The 11040-nt window shown below is 38.2% G+C and overlaps 2 protein-coding genes across 5 annotated transcripts; both read right to left on the reverse strand.

Moving 5' to 3' along the window:
• Nucleotides 1-848: 848 nt before the first annotated feature.
• Nucleotides 849-2938, reverse strand: LOC121760314 (chloride conductance regulatory protein ICln-like). Of its 4 annotated transcripts, none has more exons than XM_042155989.1 (7): nucleotides 2699-2938; nucleotides 2488-2611; nucleotides 1833-1947; nucleotides 1678-1737; nucleotides 1543-1581; nucleotides 1371-1462; nucleotides 849-1233 (listed from the first exon to the last, which is right to left on the reverse strand). In XM_042155989.1, exons 1-7 carry the CDS (start codon nucleotides 2869-2871, stop codon nucleotides 1162-1164), a joined length of 675 nt encoding a protein of 224 aa, XP_042011923.1. In that variant the 5' UTR covers nucleotides 2872-2938; the 3' UTR covers nucleotides 849-1161. The 4 variants fall into 4 exon arrangements, with proteins under 4 accessions (XP_042011923.1, XP_042011921.1, XP_042011920.1 ...); XM_042155987.1 differs by having other exon boundaries at nucleotides 1537-1581; XM_042155986.1 differs by having other exon boundaries at nucleotides 1543-1587.
• Nucleotides 2939-3675: 737 nt separating this feature from the next.
• On the reverse strand, nucleotides 3676-8378 carry LOC121762050 (patatin-like protein 6). The gene is made up of 3 exons (XM_042157802.1): nucleotides 7025-8378; nucleotides 5163-5484; nucleotides 3676-4036 (listed from the first exon to the last, which is right to left on the reverse strand). The coding sequence occupies exons 1-2, from the start codon at nucleotides 8111-8113 to the stop codon at nucleotides 5215-5217; spliced, it is 1359 nt and encodes a 452-aa protein (XP_042013736.1). The 5' UTR covers nucleotides 8114-8378; the 3' UTR covers nucleotides 3676-4036; nucleotides 5163-5214.
• Between the last annotated feature and the right edge of the window lie 2662 nt (nucleotides 8379-11040).

Consider the following 11040-nt stretch of genomic DNA (forward strand, 5'->3'; position numbering starts at 1 on the left):
TTTAGTTTACTTCCAATATCTTTAAAATATCATTACTTTTATAAATTTCATAATTAAAACTCAATTTATTATTTTATTTATTTGAACTCATAGTGAAAGTGAATATATTGAGTTCTGATATTTAAGTAATTTGTAAAGTTAATGACTAGTAGAATCAAAATAAATACTATAAAACAAAACAAATAATACTGTATCTAATTTGTATACTTGTAGATATAATATTCATAATATTCCAAATATTATATCTACAAGTATACAAATTAGATAAGATATAATATTCATAATATTCCAAATATTATATCTACAAGTATACAAATTAGATAAAGAGTCATGCAATGATATGTTGGAATTGTACCTAACATTTATCTGAGTGAATCCGTCAGTTTCATACAATTTGTAGACTTTGAGTAAAAATAAAGAAATTTGAAGAAGAATATAATTGTAGTAGATTACTTAGGACTTCAATTATTCTATGAAAAAAAATGAATAAACTTGTATTTATGTGAAGAATTTTTTTAAAAATACTACAAACAAAAAGAGCCTATTGTATTAATAATTCGAAGAAAAAACTCCGAATGGGTTCTCTAAATTATTGCCTCGTCACTATAAACACATCTCTTTCACAATAATTTAAATTTGGATTTAAACTACATTAGCATCATTAAATTGTAGAATTGCGTCTGAGACTGTAATACATAAATACAAGTTTATTCATTTATAAACTAAGCCTATTTATCAATGAAATGACATGCCATGCAGAAATGTTCATGTATAACACAGATTGCACATAATGAGGGATAATATGTAAAATGAATAAACCCTACACCCTCAATTAGTAGATGATCAAATATTTTTCAAGATTGAAAAAAATATTATTTTAAAAAAAAATTAGCAGGGGTCTGTCAATTTATAGGTGAACTCCATTACCATCTTCCAACAACACTAATGCTATGTCACATAACAAAATAGAGAGGGTGAAAGAGGTTCAACAATACTGTCACAAATAAGATGTAGTCATGTAGTTCATGAGTGGTTAGCTGAATCTTTTACAGTTTTAGGTTAATCACAGAAAGTCCATATTCCACCATATACCACTGTTATTATTATTTCCATAAAGCTTTTCTATCTCTCAAAGTATGAAAGACAAGAAAAGGGAAGGGTTCAGTTATCACCATTTTTACCATCCTGCTCCATTTCATCAGCATCCTCGAATCGATGATCGTTTATCTGAAGCTGCAACAAGAGAGATTGTATACATTAACTTTATATACTCCTACATAAGGAAATTCACAGCGCACAGATGAACTAATCAACAACAATGGTAAACTTCATTTCTCAATGATTCATGCATTCTGAGGGTTGAAGGTAACCTGCACTACGGAATGAGCCAGGCTGAGATTTTCTTTGGCACCAATTGGATGAGCTGGATTTGGGTCGGCGTCCCCTTCAGAGTCGACATCCTCTGATGAGCCAAGGGAGAAACCATAAATAACACAAAAAAAGTTAGAATAAAGGGAAAAGGGAATTAGTATCAACCAGTACCAAGTTGATCAGCACTGGTAATCCAGTCGTATTCACCATCTACTTCTACAGGAAGCACAACACACTAGTTAATCAGTGACTGTGAAAAATACAAAGGAAAATGATGTATATGTCTGACATGGAGATTAATACCACCTTCAATCGGATCAGGATTAAGCTCAGCACATTCACAGAACATTGCAAATAGTGTATCCACTGCAAGGATAAAACTCTCATTCAAGGGGAATGAATAAACATCCACAAGGAACAAATAAATTAGAAAGGCACAGAAAACAGAAACCAAAATTTACATTGTTTAGGATCTGACGGCACAAGTCTCATCTCAGTTATCTTCGATAAATTCAACGTATCATCACTCTCAGAATCTGAATCTTCAGATTCATCATCCTCAGTCCCATTCTCAATCTAGAAAAATAAAACAAATACAAAGATCATCATTGGACCATTCAAAAACTATATATCAATGATTCAAATCTCAATCAGAGGAAAGAGAAGAGTACGAGTATAAGCTTGCATACGTTGCAAATTCATAACACTAGATCACTTCACCAATAGCTATACATTTCAATGCCTGGTTATGTCAACAGTATCACTTCAATGAGGATATTCTAATACTGCCAGATACACTGACGGATACAAATCTAAGGAAATAAAGCGATACTCTTGAGTTCAAATCTCAAAGCAGGAAAGTGAAACTTCTTCCATATCACTTTAATCATAGCGCAAAGCTAATATCAATTGCAAAGATACACGATACTGAAGCACAAATTATAAATATCACATACAAATTGTACAATCTCTTCAACCGTGCAATTCTAACCTGATCTATCCATATCCAGACTTTAACCTTCTAACATTCAGAATGCAGCGTACTATATTTAACAGAGCAGACTGCAAAACAAATGAACAGAGAGCTGGAGAATTTATACTAAGGATGAATCGCACCTGAGCATAGATGCAAGGAGAAGGATAAGCCTCGGGATCTGTAGAAACAGCGTGAAGCGACACAGAAAGAAAGTCCACGGCATATCCTTTTGCCATAACCGAGTCACTCAACCACACTACTTGCCTTTCCATACAAATTTCAAAACAACGAATCAATCACGCTGCAAAGCTATGTATAAAATATGCGATGAGAATCGACAGCTCAAACAACCTGGTGGTGATGTAGAGAGTGCCGGGGGATTCCGGCGAGCGGCGGCTGCTGCCGAGGACAATGGAGACATCGTGCTGGACGAGCATCAGCTCCTCGCCATTGTCGGCGTCGAGGATTGGTTTTCCGACGCCTTCGCCGCTTCTTTCGGTCACCGATCGAATGCCGGAGGCCATTTCCGGTGGAATTTAGAGAAGGAGAAATCGGGGTTTAGGGTTTTGAATTTTGGTGCGGTCAGGTTTAAAAGTGGAATGGCGCTCTCTTTAATTTTGTTCATATATATAGGGCCAACTTTATGCCCTATCCATAGAGAGTGATATTTTACTCCAATTTATTTTAATACTAATATAACCAATTTTAAATCCTATCTGTATATGATTGTTATTTTAGTACTAATATAAATCAATATGAAATGCTTATTATAACATTTATTAATATTTTGTTGATTAATAAATCGAAATGACATATTGAATTTCAGTGTGTATACATCTAATTTTAGTTTAAGAACTTATTTATATCTATTTAATTGTTGATATTAGAAATATGTATCTTTATTTGTATGCGAGGAGTGTATCTTGATATAGTTTCAGAAGTTCAAAAACAAATCCTTGAATTGATTATATTGATAAGTTATTTTTTTATATAGTTTCCGTTCTGATAAGTACATAGTTTGTTTGAATTATTTGGAACTATGCACTTATTAATATATAATAATTAATATATTATTTTTCAAAAAGACACCAATAATAATAATTGTCCATGATTATATGTCCGATATTACGCAAATAAACAATCTCATTTTTTATTTACCTTTTGATAAATCACATTCTACTAGTTCATTCCATACATTTTTGTTATTATAATAATAATAATGTATACTACTGCTATAAAAGTATAGCTCACGTTATATTTCGTCTAATGTTTTTTACATTTATTAAAATTGGAGAGAAGTTAAAATAGATAGGTGATTGCAATCAAAATGAGTAATAAGAGACAATTATGATAATAAGTAATTATATATCACACTTTCTTCAAAGACAAAATACAAAGAAAGTGAATAGTTAAAAAAACAGTTTGTTTGGCCACCGTGGGAGTGGCGGCGGCAACACCATCCCAGCCGCTGGCCGGCAAAGAATCCCACAAAGATCCACCACTTTGTCTTTGTCTTTGTCTTTGACCCTCTCTCTCCACTACAGCTGAAATTCTTGTTCACACATTACCCCACTTCCTCAACTACATCCCCCACCAATCCAAAGAAATGTTCAAGCCACTATCATCACCACTTTTCTCCTTCCATTTCTTTTTTTTAGGTATTCTATACCTAGTTTCACACACCTTTGCCTGCATAAAAAGGTGCAAATTGACATGTTACAAAAGGAGGTGAAGAAATTTCATAAACAATTAAATACTCCTATGCCTTTTTTTCACTTAAATGACTTTCTTGGAGCAAGAAAAAGAAAAAAATTTAAATATAAAACCAGTCTGATTATTGAACAAGAACACATTTCACAGCAGAAGTTGTCTTGTCCCTTTTTAGAGCCATATTTTTGGGAAAGATTTGGTAAAAATTGTTTGGATGGCAATGGAGCAACAAACTTCACTCACATCAAAAGCCTCTTTGCTCCAATGAGATATGCTCTTCTTTATTGTGTTTTATTTAATTATTACGCTTCAATAATACATAGATAACTCACATGTAAATTCACGAATATCTTACAAGGCAATCCTAAACCCCACCTATATTTTCAAATTGACAAATATGGTAGACCCATTTGATAAAAAGACTGGAAAAAATGGACACTTGCACTAGCCAACATATATACGCAAAAAATGAAGTTTAGGACAACCAAGATGGCTTGTCATGTAAATTCTCTATGAACTCGAAAAATTATTCTAGGCGTGCGTTCTCTTTGATGGAGAATGGAAGAACTGAAAATTTACCAAGCAACCCATTTTCCCCTACCCGGCTATTTTTTCCAAGATGATCAATGATGATTTCCCATTTACCCGACCTATTACTTGTAGGAGATTCGTCTTACTTAATGAGGTACACTTCGTAGTTTACTAAGGCACGTTGAAGACATACATGTCCAAAAACGAAAAACCAAAGTGATGATTCTTTACCTAGGAACAACCCTCTACCTATGTCGGCAAAAATGACAAATAAGCCCCTGGCAAGCTTCCAAGGGTTGGTGTCGGTAGGCAGACAACAATGTGAAACTATTTCAATTTGAAATTGTTAGTTTTTTCATTCTTTGAATATCTCGAAAACGAAACCGTTATAGGCCAAAACATGGGACCATGACCAACCTAACATTGTTGTGTTCTAGTGATAGGGACTCATCACAAATTTCTTGATTCATTTAGGAAAGTAAACCACATATCAATCAAACATTATGTAGCAATTATTACTCATAAACAGTTGGTTGACATTCGTATAGCAGCTGCATTAACAGAGAGAGCTTACCAGTTTTTTTCCCTTGCTCCCAATTTGTTGTATGTCACGTTGTGGAGATCGGTCAAGATGGTCTCGAGATGGGCTGCTTCAGCACGACTGTTGGGGCTATCCGGCAGCTCCTCCGCTGGTGCTCCAAGACCAGCTGCTCGGCGAACCAGTCGAGCTTCTCTGAGTTGCTCTGCTCTCCGAGCCTCTTGCCTCCAAATAGGACGGACTCGACGTTCTTCTGTTTCAGTGTTTCATCCGCTATTCCAGTCAGTAGGCCTATGCTGCTCGGACTCGGGTCTGAGTCAATGTGGGGCCCACACCTGCCGAAACTCGATCCATTGGCCTATAGGTACATGATAACATTTAAAAGATTAGGCTATGATCAACTACCTAATGCTAACTAATGCCTCACGTTTCAAGAAAATTAGCCAACTGGAAATTATTAGATCATTAATATACATCCAAATTATGCTCAGCATTATCCATCCACCACCACCACAGATTTAAAGAAGACAACTAGGACTAATTAATTAAATTATCATCCATAACTAATCATATGCTTCAACAGTACTCTTATAGCTACAAGTCAATTCTCAAATATCATAATCATCCCCCAAAATATTTGTCAAAACTTCCAAAAAAGTTCATAGTTTATAGTCTATGAAGTTAGGTGATACACAAGAAAGGAAACTGAACAAGGCCACACTTCTCAATGCCAGCACACAATATGTATCACAAAAATTGGAATGATGATGTTAAGATCTTGTCTTTTATAGGAAAATAATTGCAATTTTTTTTATACTTGTATTTATATTTGTTTTGGGGATTTTGACAGTGTCACTGCTACATCTCACTTATAGAATATGCAATCAATATTCCTGTTCAGGCATGGGAAAAGGACTCTCAACACACTAGCCCTCTATAAAACAGACAAGAAAGCAAGCTGTGTCCAGTTTAGCCATTTCCTTTCTCTCTCATGATTTACTCACAGTAATTTGTACAGAGGATGCATTACGATAAATTATATACATGCATGTATACAAATATACTATAATGTGGGCTCATGAGATTTCAGAAGCCAGTTTCTATTAGTTTTGGTAAAATAATGAATTGAGATTGTGAAAACTACTTTTAACAGCATACTGATACAGTCAAACATGTGACTTTACTGTGGGCTGTAGTAAAAAACAAATAAAGAAAGAAATTATGCACTCTCTGCCTACTGCAAATCTGCAAAAGACTAACCATTCTAACCCCAACCCCCAATTATTTTCAACATATCAATTCCAATTGCTTTGTCTTCTGAGTAGGAGTATTTTATAGACATATATTATGAGGTATGATCATCAACAAAAGTGAAGCAAATCTTGAAATAAGTGGAATATAATAGAAGGCTAAATAGTCAAATGAAGGGGGTAAATTTGCATAACTTCATATAATTGCTCAAAAGTGATAATTCATCCATTAAATTTGCAATAATCATAAAAATAATTTCAGATACATTTATATAACCAAAACAAAAAGACTAGTTCAGTATGATCCATAACCCAAGAAAGCAAGTGTAAGAAAAACATCATTATTATTATGAAATATCAACCCTCAGGTATCAAAATATAGAGATTTTTTTTACTCATTTCGTCAGAAAATAACACCCTCAAAAAGAGTGCAAGTGGAGAACAAAGTAAATAAAGTCAGTATTTGTGATTAATTATATTACCAAAATTCCACTTCAATCAAGACGCATTATCCATGCGTTTAGTACACTAGTAAAGTAATTCCAATAAGAAGAATCTAAAAAGAGTCATTAAAACTTTAATTGCTTCATTCAATGTGATCAATGTGAGATGTAATCAGAAAAATGTAATTAAGAGAAGATTTATCACCTGAATTCGAACATAATTACTGCTCCGGCACTGGCCGAAGGCCATCGCCACCGCGAGGTCGACGAGCTCCGCCGAGCCCTCGCCGGAAATCCGAGCCAACGGCCGAGCCCAATCCTCCGCCGTCCATTTCCGAACCTGCTCGTAATCGAAGGTGCTCTCCGTCAGCTGCCCTCCCGCACCGAGTGAAAGTACCAAAATATCCTCCACCCCTCGCGCGAACGGGAACTCCTGCTTGTTATGCAGCACGTGCGTTATCGCCGCCGCCGTCGGATTGCTCATCGTCAGTCCACCGTCGACGCCAACGCACCGCGTCTTCCGGTCCACCGATTCCATGCGAACCGGGTTGAATAAACCCGGTTCAGCTGACGTGGCGAGGCACACCTCCCACAGATTAAAATCGAAGCTATCCGACTCCAAAGCGGCAGCTCTCGAGAACAGAAACGGCGCCGTACTGGTCAAATCGTAGCAAGGGATTAAAACCGGTTTTAGCGTGTTTTTCAGCGTCAAACTCCCTCCGGTTTTTCTATCCTTGAACGCTTCCTTCATCGCTCTCTCCAGACCGGCGTTGGACGAACCGGCGGAGGCGCTTCGGCCTAAAACTCGCTTCAACAAACCGATTTTCCGGCGCCGCGGGCGGTGGAATTTGTTCCCCTCGGCGGCGAGGAACCTCCACGTGTCGTCGGCGCGGAAAATCGGGCGGCTCTGATCGTTCGCGGCGAAGAGCATCGCCGTGAATATCCCGCCCACGCCGGTGCCGGCGGCGACGTCGAAGTAATCGGCGATTCTAGCGTTCGGATCGCCGGATTTGCTCCTCAGCGCCGCCTCCAAATACGACAGCGCCTTGCCGAGAATGATGCCTCGCATGCCGCCGCCGCCGTCGACGCTCAGAATACGTATTTTCCCCCTTTGATTCTTAATCGCGTGGATTTCCCCCTCGCCGGCGCCGTTTTTAGGCTCCGGAATCGGCTTCGGCAGCCAGAGCTTGGGATCGTCGTAGCCGAAGAGGAATTTGCTCTCCAAAATTGAGAAAATTTCGTAGCTCAATTTATCTGTATCGATGCTATCAGCATGATCGGCTACACACGCCATTTTCTCAACGGTTTTTTTTTTCTTTTCTCTCTAAATTGGATTATACATACATATATTTACAAAAATGTATCTATCGCGTGTATATATGTATGCAATGAGCCTGAATTCAAAGAACCAGTGAGATTACCAGTTCTTCAGTTGCAGGCTAGAGATACAAAGAGGGAGAGTCAAATGGCAATCAATTGCTGGAAGAAAATAGACCAGAAAAAGGATATGGCAAAGAGAGATTGCAGAGAGAGAGAGAGCAGTTTTTTTGCAGAATGTCTGTTTACCCTTTATGGTTTTTATATAGAAATATAATTTTGATAAAAAATAAAATGATAAAGGCATCCGAGAAAGAAGAAGAAAAAAGATTATTAGATCCGAAACAAAATCCGAATTTTGTTATTTTCGACATTTTGGACTTTTTATTTGTGATTTTTGCAGATTATTATTATTTTTTTTTTACAGATTAGTTGATTAATGTAAGTTTCAGTAAACTTTTTTTTGTTTTGCTAAATTATCACTTAAATCTGCCAATTTACCAATCAGAGCATCCACAACCGTGCTCTTGCCAGCGGCACGGTTGTGGGCCCGGGCGGTACTATTCATGCCTGCTCTCTGGCAAGAGCACAACACCCACAACTGTGCTCTTTCGCAAGGACGAGCACAATTAATATAAAATTCAATTACACAAAAACATTTCCATAATATTAAAATTCATTTAAAACCCACAATAAATATTACAAATGACAAATAAAATTAAACATTGCATAATTAAAATCCTAAAAATTAAAAATTACATAATTAAAATCCTAAAAATTAAAAATTACATAATTAAAATCCTAAAAATTAAAAATGACACTACTCGTTGCCGAATTTCGCCCACATGTGGTTGATTAGGTCTTCTTGTAGTTGATTGTGGATTCGAGTCGCGCATTGTGTGTCTTGTCTCGATCCTCTGGCCAACCGTCGTATGCTCGCCTCGGCGTAGGGGAGACCTCGCTGTTGAGCTTCCGGCTTCGTCCTCGTCGTAGAAGCTAGCCGCCCTCGGCCCTTCGTCGGCTATAATCATGTTGTGTAATATAATACACGTGAACATGATGTCGGCGATATTATTCACGTACCACAGCCGAGCCGGGGCCTTCACAATGTTGAATCGAGCTTGAAGGACCCCGAAGGCTCTTTCGACATCTTTCCGCGCTGACTCTTGACGCTGCGCAAAAAGAACCCGTCTCGGGTCGTGCGGGTTGTGGAGCGTCTTCACGAACGTCGACCACCTTGGGTAGATACCATCGGCGAGATAGTAACCCATGCGGTATATATTTCCGTTGATGGTGAAGTCGATCGCCGGTGCTACACCATTCATCACATCATTGAAGAGTGGTGACGAATATAGCACATTCAAGTCGTTGTTGGATCCAGCAACGCCGAAATATGCATGCCAAATCCATAGGCGGTAGTCGGCGACCGCCTCAAGGATAAGCGTTGGGCCGCCGCCTTTGTGACCGCTCAAGTGTTGCCCCCTCCAAGCAGTCGGACAATTCTTCCACCTCCAATGCATGCAGTCAATGCTGCCAAGCATTCCGGGAAAGCCATGGACTGATTCATGAAGACGAAGCAACCGTTGGCAATCATCAGTGGTGGGTGCTCGAAGGAATTCATCCCCAAAAGCAGAACGAACGCCCTCGCAAAAAATCTTTAAACATAGGATTCCAGTGGACTCACCGATATGCAAATACTCGTCGAACATGTCGGCCGTTTGCCCAGTAGCGAGTTGTCGGATGGCACACGTACACTTCTGCAACGCCGTGATACTTTGCCGGCCGGCTGCATCTACACCTGTTTGAAAGTATTCAACACGTGCGGACAATGTGTTGACAATTCGCATGAACAAGCGCTTTGACATGCGAAAACGGCGCCTGAAGTAATCTGCCGGAAACCGCGGCTGGTCGGCAAAGTAGTCGGCAACGAGCCTTTCGTGGGCTCCCTCCCGGTCACGATGGATGTACCGTCGATTTGATCTGGTTCGTTGAGGAGGAGGAGCAGGGGTATTCGCCGCGACATATGCTTCGTAAGCGGCACGATGTTGTTCGTAGTATTCTTGTTCTTCGCGTTCCGCTTCCGCCATAATATGGGTGAAATCCATTTGAGATTTTGAGTGGGTGATGAATGTGTTGATAGTTTGTATGAGAATTATGAATGAGAGATGAATGAGAGATGATTTGATGTGATAAATGGATGATGAATGTGTGTATTTATAGATGATTTTGGGGAAAAAAAAATAAAAAAAATCAAAAAAATTCAGAAAAAACGGGAAAAAAACGGCCATATTTTTGGGATTTGGATTTTTTTTTTATTTTTTAGCATTATTTATAATTAAATACCGATTTTTAAAAAAAAATAAAAAAAAGTTTAAATACAACGGCTATGCCGTTGACGAATGGGAGCGCGCCACGTGTGTGTCCGCTGGCACGGACGTGCTCGATACATCGAGCAGCGCCGTGCCAGCGGCGCGGCTGCAGCGGCGGCGGTCCTGCGCCTTGCCAACGGCGCGGACGGCGGTGGCGTCTTTCGCCACCGCTGCGGATGCTCTCACAGATTTTAGCATTTTGAAATAAGTGACCAGTGAACTACTGCATTGTTTGTATTTTTTTTTCATTATCTCATAAAAATAAATACTCACTTTGGTCTTTTAGGCAAACGATTAATTTTGTCTGAGCTATTTTTCCATTAATTTTGAATATTTTTTACTCTTTTGTCATTTTTTGCCTTTCAAGCTATTTTAGTTAAATTCTAATTTTTAAATATTATCAAGTTAAAAAGAACATTTCTGAATTATGCTATTTGCATTTTTTATACATCATAAAAATAGATATCACCATATATCTTTGGACAAGGACTTAATTTCATTTAAAGTACATTTTCACTATTTTCGGACATTTTTA

This window comes from Salvia splendens, chromosome 13, assembly GCF_004379255.2.
Source record: "Salvia splendens isolate huo1 chromosome 13, SspV2, whole genome shotgun sequence".
In the NCBI taxonomy this organism is placed as follows: Eukaryota; Viridiplantae; Streptophyta; class Magnoliopsida; order Lamiales; family Lamiaceae; genus Salvia; species Salvia splendens.

What these genes read in the sequence shown, in the direction of transcription:
- LOC121762050 (XM_042157802.1), bottom strand. Translation starts at nt 8,113, where the DNA reads ATGGCGTGTGTAGCCGATCATGCTGATAGCATCGATACAGATAAATTG. An exon ending in GTAATTATGTTCGAATTCAG is followed by an intron (nt 5,485 to 7,024) that starts GTGATAAATCTT and finishes ATGTACCTATAG; the next exon opens with GCCAATGGATCGAGTTTCGG.
- LOC121760314 (XM_042155985.1), bottom strand. Translation starts at nt 2,871, where the DNA reads ATGGCCTCCGGCATTCGATCGGTGACCGAAAGAAGCGGCGAAGGCGTC. An exon ending in GCCGTCAGATCCTAAACAAT is followed by an intron (nt 1,738 to 1,832) that starts GTAAATTTTGGT and finishes TTATCCTTGCAG; the next exon opens with TGGATACACTATTTGCAATG. An exon ending in TGGCTCATTCCGTAGTGCAG is followed by an intron (nt 1,234 to 1,370) that starts GTTACCTTCAAC and finishes CTCTTGTTGCAG; the next exon opens with CTTCAGATAAACGATCATCG.